Raw genomic sequence first — 19,665 nt, forward strand, 5'->3', positions numbered from 1 at the left:
GCCATTGGTGCACATCTGCTGTCTGGTCACCCCTGCTCCTGGATGGAAAGCCCAGGCTTATAAGATGATATCATAAAACTAGAATCGTGATTAAAAATTCAATGCTGTCGTCTTAAGGCTGGTGGGATATTCATTCAATAGGAAGTATTATTGCTATTGTTATTAATGTCTCTGAGAAGATGGCTGGAGGAGACAATTATAATTCGGTTTGCTTTTGGAGGAAAAAGATCCCATCTTAGTCTTTGCTTTTTAAAATTCAAATTATCTTGTTCTTCCTTTTTTCCCCTGAGGCCTCTCTCATAGGCTGTGCAGCCACTAACTGGCCCCGTCTTGTCTTCCCTGAGATTCACATTAGGTGCACTTCCTAAGTGTCTAAACCCTGCTTTGGTAAACAGCCAAATATTCCAAGGATCCGGGTCTGGTGGCCACACTGCTCCTGGAAGCTTCTTTTAGCCATTCCCAGTGTTTGTAGGTCGAATTGTCTTGAACCCACAAAACCCCTAATGAGAGAGATTTGGAGTGTGGCAGTGGATTGACTTTTAGCTTGGCCTCTATCCACCATGGACTTGCTGACATTCCATTCTTGAGCTGGTTTCCTTATCCATAAATCAAGAATGGTGTCTCTTTGTTGTAAGGGTCACTGAGCAGAATGTCCAAGTCCCTGGAAAAATTGAGAGGTGCTATTCATTCATTAAACATAGACATTGAGAAAGTAGCATCTTTCAAGAAAGATTTTGATCCGAAGTCACATGCATGAGCATGTGTATTGAAAACCCACCATGTCTCTGTTCTAGTTAATATCTCATTTAGTGTCTGTACACGTTCTGTGTAGCTGCATTATTGTCCCCATTTTATACCCTAGAAAGCTGAGTCTTCAGAGGTCAAATACATCCCCTAGGGTTGCTTAGCTAGTAAAGGGTATTGGCCAAGTTATAAATTATCCTTTTTGCTCTGTTGGATCTTCTGTTTCTTCATCCTATACACACATTTTCAATAGCAGTTGTTATATTTTTCAGATTTGGGGAGGCATCTAAATATTTAGCAAAGCCATTCTTGCTTGAAAGGGATTATCTTATTTTTGCTAAATAAATCTGAATCTAAACCAAAACCTATCAGTGTCTGAGCTGTACAGGGTAAATTAAAAATCTAGATTGATCACAAAGAGGCTTTATCCTCCTGCCTTCCTTTACCTATTGATGTTTAGCAAGCACTTGGGGTCTGAATGGATCAGTCTGGATCCAGTGTGATCCATGGATCTGAGCTGAGCTGATATCTCCAGCTTTGTTCAGCAAGTTGGGCCCTTTTAACAACATCCCTCAAGTTTGCTTCCATGAGAAGATATGAGTGCAGCCAGGAGGCTCCACGGCTGGGCATTTGGAAAAGAAAACCAGAGCCAAGTCATTTTTCAGCCCACATCTTTGAACTTGCAATGTAGGCTCTATAAAAATATACATTGTTTGGGGCGGTAAAGGACAATGAGCTCTCAGAATGAGTGCCAGCATTTAGACAGGATTTAGAAAGAGGAAAACAAAAGGGGAAGTTATAAAAGGTATGTGTCCTGGGGCTTCCATCTGAGAACTTGCTCCCGGCAGATGCAGCTCTAGGTAAAGAGAGTTGGGCAGAATCACAATGGGCCTCTTTATCCTCTAGGCTCACACTGCTGAACAACTTGGCTCTTAAAACTCCTTGTATTTTTGGAAAACTCCAGTGGTTTTTCCTAATCCTGGAGCTAGAGGCTCAGCCTGAAACATCCATTCCACCAAAGTTCTCTTAAACGGACATTTCTTGCTTAAGCCGTCATAAAGCCCTGCTTTGAGGGAGCAGTGGTATAATAGTGTCTTTGTGAGCTTCCTCTGCACTTTCCCTCCAAAGAGTTCCAAGCACCCATTAGACCTGGGGCCGTGATCTTCAGTTTGTGTCTATAAGAAGTTACATAATAATTTGCCCTACTTGATTGGGAAGAGGAAGAGAGACAAAAAGAAGGCAAAACAATTTTGCCTTATTAAGTCAGAAGTCTGATGTCACTATAGAAAATCTCAGTCTTTCGTGTAAAGGTTTCATCCGTGAAATCTCTGCAACTGGTATGAAGCCACAGACAGACACATATTTATGAATGCACACACACATAGATTGTAGATCTAAACCAAACAAATACTCAAGCTAATATATCCCGAAGGCACACACCATTACAACAGGAGGAAACTCAGCGTTCTGCCAGGTGACCCAAAGTCCGTACACATCAGTGAGGAAAGGAGACTATAGATCCAAAATTTAAACTTCATAAGATTCAGTCTGTGTGTTTTTGATTTGTACACCTTTATGTATGTATGCCCTTCTCCACTAAAAGGTTCACACTGAGAACAAGACTCTTTGGAACTTCAGTTCCATTTCATTTAACTTTCCTTAGTGACCTTGGACAAGTCACTGCCTCTCTTCCAGCCAAGGTTTCCATGCCCTTAGGGGGATTAGGTAATTTCCAAGGCCCTTCCCAGCCCTGTGTGTTCATGAGCTGTAGCTTTAGTGTTGAATCTCTCCTTTCAGACCTTGGATTCTAAAGAACTTGGATTTGAGGGGCTGGACAGTGTGCAGTTGCAGCGCAGACTGGTCCCCTAAAGATGCACTAGGAATCCAGATGGCACCTGGAGGGAAAGAGTATAGGTTCAGACACCAAAGAAGCATGCCTAGTGAATGATCAAATTTTAGAGCTGGGCAGGGAGGTGAAAAGCTGGTTGAAAATACAGCATCCTCAACTCAGAAGACCACACTGGAGAAAGTGAGGGGAGAAGGAAAGAGGAGGAGGAGAGAGAAGTTAGAACTGAGAGAGTTCCCTGAGGGCAGGCTGCCATTTCAAAGGCTCCAAGGGCCTCCCATATATGTGGGGATGGAGCTGTTAGGAGAGCCCAGCAGTTGGAGTGGGGCGGGCAGTGAGAAGGGTTAATTCCAAGAAGGAGGGCTCTGCCATTCTGGCGAGTTTTGAGGCCGTCAGCAAAGCTAACCAACTGGTTTAGAGTGAAATCATTTATTTTTGCTATCTTGGAGACAGGATGCAAGGACTTTGATACATATACACACACACACACACACACACACACACACACACACACACACACACACAATGGACTATTACGCAGCCATGAAAAAGAATGAAATAATGCCATTTGCAGCAACATAGATGCACCTGGAGATTATCATATTAAGCGAAGTAAGTCAGAGAAAGACAAATATATGATATCACATCTATGTGGAATCTGAAAAAAATGATACAAATGGACTTATTTACAAAACAGAAACAGACTCACAGACACACAAAACAAACTTATGGTTACCGAAGGGATTAGCAGGGGACGGGTAGATAAATTAGGAGTTTGGGATTAATGTGTACACGCTACAATATACAAAATAGGTAAACAAGGACCTACTGTATAGCACAGGAAATTATATTCAATATCTTGTAATAATCTATAATGGAAAAGAATCTGAAAAACTACAGGTATGTGTATATATGTGTGTGTGTGTGTGTGTGTGTGTGTGTGTGTATAACTGAATCATTTTGCTATACACCTGAAACTAACACAACATTGTAAATTAACTATACTCCAATTTTAAAAAATGGTTAAAAAGCAAAAAAAAAAACTTTGGGCCTTTCCTCCTACATTTAGGTCATTTATTTCAAGAGGTGTCAGAGGGAGATTTCACCAACTTCATATGTTCGGGGCATGAGTGACAGACCTGTTTGTATCCATGACTGTACTCACATGCATGTGATTGACATGCACGTATGTTCATCTAAGCAGTCTCCTTCCCGATGTATGGATGTATGTGTCTGTATTGGATGTAGCTAATACTGATATGCAGCCCTCGAAAACCCCAGACCCTCGGGAATAAGAGTGGCAGTGATTTTAAAGACTGTGTTTAGTGGCTGGGACTCCTACCTGGGCATGTTCAAGGTGACTGCCCCCCGCCTGGCTGACGAGCTGCTCAGACGAGCAGAGCTGGGTGTAAGAGGCAAAGCTACTGGGGCATTTGGGAAACCAGGAGACTTTCCAGGGGATGAAGAAAGCATGTATGCTAAAAAGCCTTTTATTTTCCTTAATGGTTATGGAGACTCTTCTATGTGCTGAGACATGCAATTAAGAGAGATTAAAATTGAATAAGTAAAAAATAATGGCACCATAAATGACAATCTTTATGATAATCTCCTGATTAGGGTATTTGCCATTAATGTACATTGCAAAGTTTCTATAACTCTTCAGAAAGCACCTGCCATTCTCATCTGCTTTAACAGATTTTGACATGGCCCATATAGATTAGTGATGACAGAGGAAGCTTGAATCCTTCCATTGGTATCAATAATGCCCTGTATTTGCTCACCTCTGCTGGGTCCTTATTTCTTTATCTGGAATATATGGGTCACTTTGTCTCCTTTATACCTTGTCAGAATTATGTGAAGATAGACATTTTGAACTTCTGGGAGAGAAGCGGGCTTCCATATGTCCTTTGAAGAAGCTGCCTCCTTTTCTGTGTAATTAGATGCAGAGACCTGAGAGCTTTCTCGAGCTCAGCTGAGTTTCTCTTTAACCCACAGCAGTGGGTTCCCTCTGACTGCAGGGAAGTTGACATCATTCTATGGAAATAAGCAAGACAATTTCCTTGTTCAGGAAAGGCAGGATTCGAAGAGAAGGAATGGCTGTGGGGAGGGTGGAGGTGTGCCTCCCACCAGGAACACTCTGCCCCAGGGCATCCTGCCCCCAGAAGGAAAAGGAACCTGGCAGCCTCTGCAGCCATCCTGCTTTTCCACCCTTCAATCCCACTTACTCCTGGCCCTCAGGGCAAGGCTGGGAGTGAGGGCTGAAGGCTTGAATGAAAGAAATGAGGCTGGAGGATTTCAGGCAAGCACCTGAGGCTGGAGGTGAGGCTGTAGTTTTTGCTTTCCTCTTTTCACATCCTCTCCCAGGATATAGCTGCAGGCCTGAGGATGGGTGACATACAGCCTTGGGGAAAGATAAACTTTACACCCTAGATGCCCAGGCTCTATACCTGTCATCTTCAAACTTTAATACCCCCAAAATAATTTTGAAAAACCATGTATGTCCCTTTGCATGTTTTAAGTTGCCATCTAAAATCGTCACCATACTTTTAAGTATGTCATTTCCACAGCGTTGTAAATATTGACATTAGAAAGATACATCGCTCCTTTAATGCTAATGAACTTTAAATACCAGAGCAATTTGACCTATCATCTATAAAACACATGAACAAGTACTTAAACACTCAGGTTTACATGGTTCCTTTTTCTTCTTGAATTTATATTTTCATTCCAGTTTCCCTACCAAATTTTATCCTTATGGATTCTCGTTTTATGCATGAAAGGCTTTTATTGGCCATTCTATCATAATTTAGTGTGACAGAAATATGTACAAAGATTTAAATATAATTTTTAATGCCCAATGATCATAAGTTTCTAGATGTTAAGAGATTTGGATTGAGTTATCATTACAATTATTAGTAATACACAGAAATAGGCAGTAGATCAAAATAATGTATATATATCACAACTTTTGATGAATGTGAAAGATAAGGTGTACAATATTTTTGGAAATACCTCTTATATTTTTCGATTAGTTTGTATTCATTGATGAATATTATTTATTGCTAAGGTAAGGAATTAGATTAAGGTTCAGGATCAATTCTATTACTGTTTTTTTCATTTTTATAAATATAAGAAATGAGAAACGTTATTCACAATAAACCGGATGGGAAAGGAAAGAATTTTGTTACTGTAATGTGACAATTCTTTGAACTCATATCTCGTTTTTTGCCTAAAATCACATGTTGGTCTCTTATCAAAATTTCTTTTTAATCTTCTCTCAGCTGATAATTCTTTGAAGTCTGTCCCCCTTCAGTGGTTTGAAAAGAATTGGAAACCACCAGACTTGCAAAAGAATTTATTTCCCAGTTACTAGAGACATTCATTTTCAACACCCATACCAATATTTCACAGAGTTTATTCATTTGTCTTCTGTAGGTTTTCTATCCTAAGATTTAGAATGAGTGAGAGATTTGTCTTTCCTTTTGAGAGTGGCAGGCGTGTGTGTGTGTGTGTGTGTGTGTGTGTGTGTGTGCGTGCGTGCATGCACAATTGGGCAGGGAAATTGCTGGACCACAGCGAGTTCTCAGTGTTAGAAAAAATCCATAGGAGACTTGAGGATCTGCATAATCCTTCAAAACTATCCTTGCCTGGGTACCCATTGGAAAGACTTCATGTATCTCCAAAGTTATGTTATTGAAAACATTTCAGCGGGCACTGCAGTCTATCTCTGCCTGTTACACTCCATGGAAATTTTAGGCAATTACCCTTTAGGGGGAGTGAGAACCACCTGAGCTATACGTAAAGAGAGCATTTCCCTGTTAACAATAACAAAAGAATGGAAACAACCCAGTCCTATCAATAGTGGATTGATTGGATAAACTGTGGTGTTATCATGCACATGGAGTGCTATCTAGCTATAAAAGGAATGAGAGAACCCCAGTGGGGGAAAAGAAGTAAAGTATGTAACAGGTATGGTATCCTACTTTCATTTATGAAAGTGAGGAAAATGAATATAATCCATATTTGCTTATGTTACAAACAATAAAAGAATAAACTAAAAACAAACATAAAATGGTTGCCTCTGGAGGGAGGAGATCAGGGTGAGGAGAGTGAACAGAGATGGAACTAGACTTAGATTTCATGTACCTTGATTTTTTGGTTTGACTTTAAAACCATGCAACGGTTTTTACATCTTTGTAAAACATTATGTCGAATGGGAAAGAAAAAGCAAAGCCATTCTTAAAAATCAAAAGCAAAATGAAATGGATTAACCTGTGTATTAGGTTGGTGACTTCGTCACTCAGAGAGGAATTACTTCACGTGACTTTAAAACATAGCAATGTTTTAGGTATGTCCCTAGTAGGTATGTCTTAAAGATGAAAAGAACTGCAAAGACTGTAGACAGCTTTCAGCAATCATGTTGTTAGTAAAGATACTTGAACTGAATTTGAAATATATATATTAGGATAAAGCAAATAAGTAATACTACTAATGTAAGAATCAAGATTTTCAGCATAAGAAAAAAAATATGGGTATAAAACCAAAGTCAAGTAAAAGCTCTGTAATCCTAAATTTGAGTTGGAAAAAGCAATATAACTCATGAAGTATTTTCTTTTGAAAGAAAAGTTATTTCCATTATAAGGACCCAGAAATACTGACCAACCCAACAGCAGTGAGCATTCCTGGCTTCCATAGTGTGGTCTCTAAATTCCATTGTCCACCAAAAGGATCCAGGGTTCCTTGAAAAAATGACAGTCTAGGGCCAGGGCAGCAAATGGACAAGATGAGCCTAGGATATTTTTTCTTGTCCAAAAGCAAGGATGCTATCAAAGACCACTGGGGTTTGGTGAGAGGTGCCAACTTGAAGAGACTGCTACTGGCCAAAGATTGAACAGTTGAACATCAAAAAGAGCAATTATAATTGATGGAAACACTTCAAATGTATTAACACACACACAAGCGCACACACAAAGAATTGATGATGCTTCTCAAAACCAAACTAAAACAAAACAGTGTAACCAAATAGTGAAGGAAAGTTTCTAGTATAAACTGTTATCAGTGTAACCAAATAGTTAGTGAAGGAAAGTTTTTATTCATAGAAGATTTCCAGCTAATCTATGCAGAGGGAATGCTAGAATTAGAATGTCACCCTTTTAAAGCCACTAATGAAATAATGGATCTGGGCAATGATCATCAGTGGCTGCTGACATTGTTAGGTAAAAGGGAACTTTTTTTTTTTTCTGGTACGCAGGCCTCTCACTGTTGTGGCCTCTCCCGTTGCGGAGCACAGGCTCCGGACACGCAGGCTCAGCGGCCATGGCTCACGGGCCCAGCCGCTCCGCGGCATGTGGGATCGTCCCGGACCGGGGCACGAACCCGTGTCCCCTGCACCGGCAGGTGGACTCTCAACCACTGCGCCACCAGGGAAGCCCTAAAAGGGAACTTTATAAAGGAAGATCAGGCTGACTTTATAAAGGAAGATCAGGCTAACAGAAGTGGTGGAAGGTATTACTCAAGGTAGTGTAATCCGAAGCTCTCCAAGAAGTTATTTTATTTTTAGACTCATTTCTTGGAATTTTCGTCTTATTCCTATATATTTCCTATTTTAAAGCTCAGCTTTCAGATCCTTAATGTATCTCATTGAGAGCTTGGATCATTAGCAAGAACTTCTCAGGCAGTGCCTAGGCAAATCACCTTATCTTCATCTGTGAAATGGGGCTACTAGGGAATTCTACCACATAGGACAAGAGAGAGGATTAAATGTGGGGTGTGTGTAAACATCCAGTGGCTGACATTTAGTGTGCATCAATTAGGACTATTTTTATTAAGATTATTATTTCAGCCCATTGCTTGCCTGGCTAGGTTTCGCTATGGGGATATTTGTCAGTATTTTTTTTTACCAAGGAAGGATTTGACCACTACCTTTCCCAGACTGTATCTCTCCAATGTGGGAGAAGGACACAAGAATGCAGGTAGCTCTGAAAGAAAATCAGTGTAGTCTAGGTGGATCTATGGGAAATATGGACAATCTAGGAAATCAGGTTTGCTCTGCTGCTCACTACACATAGGGCACAGTCATTGCACTTTACGTGTATTATTTTTTGTATTTAGTGATGCTCAGTTGGTTTTTATATACATCATCTCACTTTAGATACGGCTGTTGCTTGACTCCTATGTTGAAGATGAGGAAACTGAAATTCAAAGAGGTTAAGAGCTTGTCACAAGTCACATCAGGGCTTCCCTGGTGGCGCCGTGGTTGAGAGTCCGCCTGCCGATGCAGGGGACACGGGTTCATGCCCCAGTCTGGAAAGATCCCACATGCCGCGGAGCGGCTGGGTCCGTGAGCCATGGCCGCTGAGCCTGCGCGTCCAGAGCCTGTGCTCCGCAACGGGAGAGGCCACAACAGTGAGAGGCCCATGTAGCGCAAAAAAAAATAAATAAGTCACATCAGAATACAAGCTTCTGACTTCCAACTTATTACTTTTCATTGTTATATCACAGTTCACTTGAAATGTTTTAGTCCACTTCTGGAGGAATGTCATATAAACTTCACCTACATTGGTGGTGCTGCCCAGAGAAAATCTTGATAAAGTTCTTCTTAGTGGTACCTCTGTGGCCAATTAATACCCTTCTGATAATTTTCTGCCCAGACGCTTAAGCTCATCAAAGTTTACACCAGCACATTCAAATTTCTCTTATGGTAAACTTGGAAATTTCAATTTGGAATGGCTCTTTCGGATTGTGTATAAAATCATCAAATGAGGCAAACAACCAGCATCAATTTGGAGGAATCTGTTATTTACCATTTTTCATCAAGAAAAATGTTCCCATATTCCTAACCTCTTTTTCTTTTTATTCAAGAAACCAGGTACAATAAACCATTCCACTAGATTCTATTAAAAACCCAATTTTTCTTCAAAAGTAATATTTTGATTTAGAATGTAAATAAATTAGGTCCACTGGTTTTCCTTTAGTCATATGTTTATTTTTTCTTTTATTGTTTAAAATTTTCAGATGTGGCACACGATTATGATAAAATTACAAACAGCATAGAAATACATACTATGGTAAAAAAAACGGAATTTTCTCTTTAGTCGGTTCTCACTCTCCTTTCTAGAGAAAACCACTGGTTTAATGGCTATATTCCTGGACCTTTTCTATGCATTCACAGAGTTATATAATACATTATTGCCTTTTAATATATTTGCTTATGCATACACATTTTTTTTTTTTTTTTTTGCGGTACGCGGGCCTCTCATTGTTGTGGCCTCTCCCGTTGAGGAGCACAGGCTCCGGACGCGCAGGCTCAGCGGCCATGGCTCACGGGCCCAGCCGCCCCGCGGCATGTGGGATCGTCCCGGACCAGGGCACGAACCCGCGTCCCCCGCATCGGCAGGCGGACTCTCAACCACTGCGCCACCAGGGAAGCCCTATGCATACACATTTTTACGTAAATGAGAATGCTAATATATATTTTTAATGTTTTGCATTTTCATTTACTGTATCCTAGACGTATTGACATATCACTCTACATAACTCTACTGTATTCCTTTTAACTGCTGCATATACATTTAATGATGAACAAATTGCTGCCCTTAAAAACAATGAAATAAAATATCTTCAACGAAGTATTTTTGCTTACATGAGCAAGTATTTTTCCAAGACTTCTAGAAGTAAAATTGCTGGATTAAAAGACACTTAACATCTTTAGTGTGGACAGATTCTGCCAGGCTGCCCTCAAAAAAGGCTACCCCAGTCTTAGCAAGGAATAACTCTTCCTCAGGACCTCTCATGCACTGGATAATACCAGTCTCTTCATTTTCCCCACATAATATTAAAAAAATGTGTCTTTTATTGTTTTGACATTTCTTCATGTGTTTGTGGCCATTTGTAGCTGTTTTGTGAATCATCTACTCTTACCCTTGATTCATTTCTCTGTTGGATTTCTTGTTTTTAACTAATTTAAGGAAGCACTTTATAATATATGGATTTTAATTCCTTGTTACATATATTGCAAATATTTTCTCTGTCATTTGTCTTTTAACTATGCTTATTTTGTATTTTGCCATGCAAAAGTATTGAATTTTATACCAGTGGTATCTCTGAATTCTGTCCTTTATGGCTCCTTGAACATGTGTCTTATTTAGGAAGGCCTTCCTCTCCTGAGGTTATCCAAATACTTTTCTAAGTTTTCTTCTAATATGATTATTGTTTTGTTTTTTATGTTTAGCTCTTTAATCCATCTGGAAATGATTTTTGTATATGGTGTGAGGTAGGTATCTAAGTGTACTTTTTAAATGAATAGTTCATTGTCCCAACACTGATTACTAACCTATCATTTCATATATTAAATTCCAGTATTGATACATGGGTCTGCTTCTGGACTCTATTTTGTTCCATTGATCAGTGAAATTGTCTATTGCTATGCCAGTAACACAGTGTGTTCATTCCTGTAGTTTGATAATATGTTATGCTATCTGATACAGCTAATATCCCTTGTTGTTCTATCTCAAGTATATCTTAGTTTTTTTAATCAAATATTTACTCCTCTCGATGAATTTTGGTATCATATTGTCAGTTTCCATATATCATTCCATTGAGGGTTTTATTTAGATTGTGTTGAATTTTTAGATTAATTTTAGGGAAGAATGAGAGGTTCATGATATTGAGTCTTCCTATCCAAGGAAAAGAAAATCTTTCCATGTATTCAGATCTTCTTTTATGTTTTTCAGTACTTTTCTTTACATAGACCTTGTATATTTTCTGCTAAAGCTATACCTAGGAATCTTAAACATTTTGTTGTTGTTGCTAATGTACGAGCATGTTTATTGAATTTTGAAGTCATTTTACTAGTGCATGAGAATAGTCTGATTTTTGTATATTCATTTCATGTCTGGGTAGCTTACTAAACCATATAATGGTTCTAATTGCTTTTTAGCTAATTGTCTTGAACTGTCATATCATATGCGAACAATGGTGTTTTGACTCCTCCTTTTCAGTATTTTTACCTTGTTTTTATTCCTGCTTTATTTTAGTGGCTAGGGCCACCTGAAAAGTATTAAATAAAATCAGTAATAGAAGATACCTTCTAATATGATATTTAGTATATTAAATACAGGAAGTTACCTTTTATTACTAATGAATTAGGGCTTTTAATCAGGAAAGGGTGTTGGTAATTTTGGGCATCTTTTGAAAGAATGGCTTTTCTTCTTTTATTTTTACCTTATGTTTACTTTGTTTCTTGGAATTTCAGAGTTCCTGTGAGGATAATATGTGATTGGTTTTTATAAACACCTTTTAGATAACTGAAATTAATATGCAGCTTTTTCAGGAGGCTGAAATGTACACGCATCACTCATATATATCAATTAAAACTCATTATTTTTATTTTTTAAATGTATCTTTATTTTTGTTGTCTTCTTGATCTATCATTTTGCAAAATAAGTGTTTTAATTTTCCATTGTAATGGTAGCTTTGTTAGTTTTCCTTTATTTATAACCTGTTTTACTTTTTATACATTTTTGTTGCTATCTTAATTGGAGCAAAAGAGTTCATAATTTTCATAATGGCGAATTTTACCATCTTCAAATATAATATAGACCACTTTGTATCCATTTAGTTCTTGGCTTTCTAAAATTTTTTCATATATGCATTCAATTTTGATATGTTCTATATTAAATATATGACATATATTCAATATACTGTATATGAATTATATTTTCAATGTATATTATACATATTGAATATTATCTATTCAATATATATTATATATTCAATTATATATTGTCATTTATGTATAGTGAATATTATACACATTGTATATTCAATTTTTTTTACTGTTTGTTATATTTTTGTATTCTTTCAAAAGTTTCAGTATTTTCAAAATTCTTTCAAAATTTTCAGTATTTTCTGTTATTTCCTTTTAAATATGTCTTTTCTAGATAACATGCCTACCGATTTTTTAACATAAATGTTTCTCTTATTTAAGAGGTGTCATATATAACCCATTAATTCTTATTGTTTATAGTGATATTATTTAAACTTCTTTTTCATTTTGTGCTATTCACTATTACCCCTCCCCCCTTTTGTACTCTTTTTGGTATTGGTTAGAGATTTTTAGTTCTATTTTCCTGAAACTGGTTTGGAAGCTATATGTACTATTTCTATTCTTTTAGAAGCTACTTTAAAATTTTAGCAAGCACATTTAAATTTAAACTGTTATAATCAACAACTGATGACTTTCTGTAAGCTCCCTTGCCCTTTCTTCTAAAAGACAGAGCCCTTATCAGGCTTTTGATTATTCCCCTACCTACTCGTCTGTGCACTTATTGTTGAAATTATCTGGAAGTTTCATTCCAGAATATTGTTAATAATAGCAGTGATAGTACTATTTGTATTATTACTATTATTATTTACTTTATGCCTCTATTTTACAGAAATCATTTATTAGTAATTATATTACATTTTACTACCACATTAGTGACCATTATTTAGATTTAAATTGTGTTTTTTGTGGCTTATTTGCTTTGCACTCTTTGTTGTATTCCAAGTCATCATATATTTTAGATTCTTTTTCCGTTTTTCTGGAGTACATCCTCAATTTTTTCTTCTTTGTTTTTCTCAAAGGCTATGAGTGGTACACTTTCTGAGTCTGCTTGTCTGAAAGAAACATCTTCATTTGTCTTTACATTTGATACAGAGCTACCTTGATTATAAAATCCCAGGTTGAAAACAACTTCTGCAAATCCATATTATCATTTATCTTCTAAAATACTTCAAGTGGATAAGGCAAACATGATCTCTTTTTTTTTTTTAGAAACAACGTTGCCCATCGCCAACAAGTCATTCTTTCTTAAGTGTTTATGATTATAATTCCTCCAACTGGCCCATCATAAAAATGAGAACTTTGATTAATACCAGTAGTTCGTCAGGACATTTATAGAGAGCTTTTCCTATCAGTCAAAAGCAGTTTTCCAACAAGTTTCATGTATTAGCCAGAAGTTCCCATTTCTGATGCTCTATTTATGAATGATACAGTTAGTTCCTGAGTTCTAAAACATGCTGTGAATTTTCTTCCACTTATGCTGATAATATCTCTAACCTCCTAGGCAGTGAGGATTTCCCTAACGTTTTTTCTCAGGAAAGTGTACCCTGAATGTCAGTCACTTCCTCTTGCCCTTGGCTGTCAGATCTGTAAACCCACAGGTGGCTGATGTCCTCCTCGGGCTATTTAAAAAAAAAACACTTTCCTTACTGGCCTTTGAAATCTTGATAAGAATGGTTGTGAATTCTCTTCTGGTCCACCTGATTTCTCATTAGTATGTGGTCTTTCATACTTTTGAACTTCCCTATCCCCTTCACTCAGAACACTGAGTTCTAAGTAGCAGTGAGAAATTCAAGATTGTCAGATAAAGCTAAAGTCATAGTAATGTAGATTAGATGCACATGGACCATGCTGTGCTTTAACCTCCTTGGCCAGGGAGTCTAACCTAATATCTGCAAATACTCTGATACTTGGTAGCCTTGCTCAGTGATTCTGTGACTTCCCTCTGGACTCCCTCTCAAGGTTAGATTAGATTGTAGTACCAGATTCTGAAATCTTCTCTCCCACTTCAAATCATCTTGTAATCTTTCTTTATATTCCATGCCAAGGAACATACCTTCCCTTAGGTGTTATCTCTAATTGCTACTCTAGCTGCCTGCAGTATCGTAGGCTTATCTCCACTGGCCCCCCACGCCCCCGTCACAAAAGTTGCATCACGTTTGGTTATCTTAGAATAAGATACATCAAGAGGGCATCTGCCTATGAAGAGTGCAGACTGATGTGACTGATTCTGGCAATCTGGTCACTGTGTGTGCTTCTGTCTCGACCCCTTTTAGGTGGGAGGACACACCATGCTCCCCATTCGTTGGATGCCCCCTGAAAGCATCATGTACCGGAAGTTCACTACGGAAAGCGATGTGTGGAGCTTTGGGGTGATTCTCTGGGAGATCTTCACCTATGGAAAACAGCCGTGGTTCCAGCTCTCAAACACAGAGGTACAGAAAGGGGACAGATGGGAAGCTTGACTTGGAGGAAGGCTGATAAGAGACATCTCAGGCCAGCACTTAGAGTGTGTAAAACATTAGGTGGGGTTTGGAGCCAGCAGAGCAAATGCTGGCAGAAGCAGAAGGAGAGACCTTCTTGGTAGAAAAAAAATTATAGCTGTACGAAATGTGCTGTGATTGTCAAGAGAGCATGAAATTAGATGTTGAAATTGAGATGCAAGTCACGGTTCTGTTTGCTCTGCTACACTTAAAAATCACAAATGTTTCACTAAGACAGAAAGTGAAAACAAAAAACAACTATGAGTTTTTCAATTGTGCCATCTTGTGGAAACACCTACTATGCCCAAGTCATCTGGGTCCCCAAAGGCTTTAGGTAGACCAGGCCCAGAGATGTGCAGGAAGGTGAACTGGCAAAGCAAATTTCATGTTACTGACAGAGCTGTGTGTGGACTTCCAGGAATAAGATGAATCATAACAGTAAATGTAATAATATACACATTATGTATTTTATACTTTTGATTTACAATATTAATAAAAAATGCTAGTCATCAAATTTAATAATAGCTAACATTTAGTGCCAGGCATTTTCCTAAGCACATTAGCCTATATTAACTCAGTACTTTTCACACAAACACTTGTTGAAATTCAGGACAAAGGAAGGGGCGCTGCTTGGGGTTCTGGAATGGACTGGCCAGAGGTGAAAGCATCAGCCTGGAGAAGGCTTGGGCCGTGGTCCAAAGCAAGATGCTTCTCAGTGCCATTGTGTCCTCCCAGGGAACTCAGTCCAGTCTGTAGGCAGTTAAGGGCTTGGTCTCCCAACCCAGCAGACCTATAAAAGATTGCAGTTTATGGTCTTCTGTTTTCCGGGAAAACATGAACATGAGGACCTTTTAATATTAGAATCCTATCTGAATATTCCAGAAAGTGTCTCTCTTCTTGGAAGCTATGTTCATTTTTGCTTTCCTATACCCTGACCGTTTAATTAAGTAAATGTCAAAGACTGAAAAGAAGGCATTTCATTACATTTGTAACGTCTCATCATTTGCAAACTGAATGGGTCCTGACCACATTTCCCAAAATAGGACAAAATATTTTGACGACCTTTAAAAAAAATGTAAGTGGGTATATTAGAACTCATTTGTTATGATGCTTTAAAAAATTATTGTTTTCCTGGGTAGGAGGTAGTGGTAAACATACACACACATACACACGCATGCATGCATATATACACATGCTCGTGTACACGTGTTGGCACATTTGCATGCACTCAGGCACACGAGGTACCCTGATCACATCCCCTATGTAGTTTGGTTGCCCTAGTAAAGAGGGGAATCTGGGCTGAGGGTTCTATTGGTCTCAGCAGATGATCTGTCCTGGTTACCTAAACTGGCTTAGAGTAGCTAACGGGGCTCTTGTGGTCGTCTCTGACACTGCTTGGTAAGGCACTGGCCTTGAAGATGGGCTTCCTACCCCCAGCCACCGCTTCCACTCTACCAGCACCAGCAGTGAAGTCCTGACAGTCACTGATAATGAGTTGCTCTATTGAAATTGACAAGCTGGAGAGCCCCACATTGGAGGAGACACCACCCTTCAGTGCTTTTAATCTTAGCACTAGGCAGTGGCTACTGCAGTTTGAACTGGACCCCTTTTCATGGAGGTGAAGGTAATGGAAGGTGGAGACAGGGTTCAAATAAAAACGGGACAGGAACAGCTGGAGACCTTTCAGGCTGGCAAAGAACAGAGCCTAGTGGGCCTTTGCAGACTCTGGGGTGACCAGGACCAGGAAAGTGCTAACACAGTGATTGTTTGACAAGCCATCTCAGAGTCAGAGTGACATGAGCCCACACTCCAGACAAGGCGCTGTTGGGGGCAGCCTAGGGAGATAAAAACTATATACAGATTAATGGGGGCAAAGAGAGGGAAATAACATTTTTCACATACTCTACTAGAGAAAATTCTGTGTGATTTTATCATCATGGTCTGTCTTCAAAATGAGGAAACTGTGGTTTGGGGTACATAAGTTGCCCAAGGTTACAGTGGGAGAGTTAGGCAGAAGTTAAAATAACCTGAGAACTGTAAGGTAGAATCTTGAAAATTCACAATGTCAGCAAAGAAATCTTTTTGGGGAATTGGAATTGAACTGCAAATTACAGGCGTGGTCCTGAGGGGCCAGCTGGGGATGGTCCAGGGGTACGTTATTTGCTTTCTTCCTACTCCTCCCTATGGCCTCCCATTTGGTACAGTGGCTCATACAATCCCTTTCCCTGGCCTCATTTGGTCCTTACAGCAGTCTTAGGAGGTGGTCAAGGGAGACATTTGATCCCCATCTTACAGGTGAGGATGCTGAGATCCTATGAGGTTAATTGACTTTCTCCGGACACCCAGCTGGGCAGTGGTGACTCAGGTGGTTAGTCCTAGTGTTAAGGACTTTTCAAGAAACAGAATACATGGTTTAGTGCAAAGAGCAAGGGAGGATGAGCCTCACTGAGGAAGGGACCTGTGTAATGGCTTAGAGGTAAGCATCACATGTGCACCGAGGCTGTGCCTGGGAGGGGAGCTTGACAGGAAGTGGGAGCCATGGAGGGGCAGAGCTCCTTCAAGGGGGTTTCAAAATCATGCAGGCTCCTAAGAGGGGGTGGGACAGGTCAGTTGCCAATCCCCACTGCCAAGTGGGAAATGAATGCAGCTCAGTCATCTAGATAAGATTCAGGACTAGAGAGGAAGAGAGAAGTGAAAGGAAGAGTGTCTGTGGGAGTTGGAAGCCTGGCCTAAGAGATGGAGAATAGAGGGCAGCAGTGGGCTGGACCAGCTAGTGCTGGATCATGGCCCTTGGAACCCATGCACAGGACAGGCGAGCAACTCTGGTCTCCAGCCCAGCCTCAGGAGGGTACCCCGCCTCTGCACTGAAGCTCATCAGTGAAGTCATTGCCTTCTGCTGCGCCTGAGCCACAGGGCCAAGGCTGAGCTTTGGTGATAACTTCCCTGTTCTCCTCCCTTTTTCAGGTCATTGAGTGCATCACCCAAGGTCGTGTTTTGGAGAGGCCCCGAGTCTGCCCCAAAGAGGTGTACGATGTCATGCTGGGGTGCTGGCAGAGGGAACCGCAGCAGCGGCTGAACATCAAGGAGATCTACAAAATCCTCCATGCTCTGGGGAAAGCCACCCCCATCTACTTGGACATCCTTGGTTAGTGGTGGCCAGTGGTCTTGAATTCATATTCTGTTGCCTCTTCTCTCCCGGCCTCACACCCCTTCTTTTCCACTGCACAGACTCTTTTCTTCCATCCTTGACTGAAGCAAACATCTTCATATAAACTCAAGTGCCTGCTACACATACAACACTGAAAAAAAAAGAAAGACCCTGTAAGGCAGTTTGGCATATATATATATATATATATATAATATATATATATTTATATATCTAACTATCTATCTATCTATATCTACAGAGAGATAACCTCTTCTCTAATGCACAGAGAAGCTGCTGATACACAAACCATAAGACTGTAACAACAACTCAGAAAATCTTAAGTATTATGAATGCAATTGAAACTTCCCTTAGACGCAGGCTGTGGCCCGTGCTTCTTCAGCCCCGACTTCTGGGAGCAGAAGACTTTGACGATGCACAGAGACAATCTTCACGTTGGGACTGGAGGAGCTGGGGTGGAGTGCCAGTCACTGCTGCACAGGTGATCATCTGCACAGGTGTGTTAGCTCCAAGCTCTGCGTATGTGCATGGGCAGACCTCATCGACAGGCTCAGCAAGGAAAGAACACCGAACCAGGGGCCTCTGGGACGCCTCACACATCCCCTGACCATCTGCTCCACGCCTTCCTCCTTTCCTCCCCCTCAAGACAATTTTCTAATTTGTCTTTTCTAGAAAGTATAGTCCTGATGCTTTGGGGAGTCAGCAATGGCGCCTACAGGTAAACACTGAACAAAACAACAACGACAGCAAAACGCAAAACCATGGCGACAGTGGACTACATCCATCTTGTTGTAAACTATGCTCAAGTTCCTTCCTGAATTTGAAAGAGTTGTGTCATCTCTCCTCTGGACTTCAAGAACTGGACTTTCTGGATTTAAAGAACCACAGAATTAAAAGCTGAAATCTGAACCCTGCAACGCACTGCCTCCTGTCTTTCCATCACTGGAAAGTCTCCTTGGCCGCACCTCCGACATTCAGGCTATTGGGGAGTTAAGGGGGGTGTCAGACATCCCCCGTGTTGTCTGCACGTGTGAGCACAGCAGGGTTCCAATGGCAGGAGACTTCATTCTTTGCAGGTCTTATAAGATCTGCCCCTCTGGGTCGTCTATTTCTCAACCCGCCTTCTCTAGATTCTAGATCCCACTTCCTGGGCCTCTAGGAAGTCCCAGGTAAACCCCACTGCCGAGAAAGGGGCCCAGGTCTGGCGAGAGGCTGGGGCAGTGCTTGCTTCAGGGAGCCAGGCAGTGGAGTGGGCAGGAGCCGGGGGGCGGGGCGGGGAGAATCTGGCACCTACATCCGGCCCCTTGTCATTCTCCTCACGTTTCCAGCCCCTGGAAGGATTGATGCATCTGCCTTTGAGTGCTGTGAAAATGCAGGGGCTGAGAAATCACTTCTGTGGACTGGGTGCAGGGGGAGGGGCCGAGGCTGCTTGGGGAAGCATCCAACGCCTGGCCGCTGCCGCAGGCTTGGCATCTTAATGAGGACGGAGCCCTGACCAGGGAGAAAGAAGGAAGCATTTGGGCTGGGGCCAGCTCCCTCTGCCCCGACACCAGGGGAATCACTGCCTTCCCAGCTGCCGCTGTCAAAGACTGCGACAGGGGTGCACCTCCGGGCCCCCCTGACCCGTGACAACAAAATGCCCGTGGAAACCCACAGCCTAGCCCCACAGAGCCCTCCAGCTGGGGAGAAGAGGATGTGCTTCTCCCAGGCCACCGGTCCCTCCGCCTCACCCAAGCACAGAGCTACCGAAGGGACTGGGCTTTGCCCGACTAGAGCCTCTGGGTCTCTCGACCTGCACCCCTCTTGGCCAGCTTAAGGGACC

The 19,665-nt window shown here is 40.8% G+C and overlaps 1 protein-coding gene across 7 annotated transcripts in view; it reads left to right on the plus strand.

Annotated features, from left to right (window-relative positions):
- The window catches only part of NTRK3 (neurotrophic receptor tyrosine kinase 3), a gene marked incomplete at its 5' end in the record, with an annotated part of 581,909 nt that extends 562,997 nt beyond the window's left edge, over positions 1-18,912 (plus strand). For 6 of the 7 annotated variants that reach the window (XM_079911026.1, XM_079911027.1, XM_079911028.1 and 3 more), the window contains 3 exons: positions 14,471-14,629; positions 17,642-17,822; positions 18,085-18,912. In XM_079911026.1, the coding sequence (XP_079767152.1) occupies positions 14,471-14,629; positions 17,642-17,822; positions 18,085-18,092 (348 nt within the window). In that variant the 3' untranslated portion in view covers positions 18,093-18,912. Of the gene's footprint in view, positions 1-14,470; positions 14,630-17,641; positions 17,983-18,084 lie in introns of those variants that run through there. The other variant, XM_079911024.1, reaches the window with a different exon arrangement.
- Positions 18,913-19,665: the final 753 nt, after the last annotated feature.

Source organism: Stenella coeruleoalba, assembly GCF_951394435.1.
Source record: "Stenella coeruleoalba genome assembly, chromosome: 2".
Lineage (NCBI taxonomy): Eukaryota > Metazoa > Chordata > Mammalia > Artiodactyla > Delphinidae > Stenella > Stenella coeruleoalba.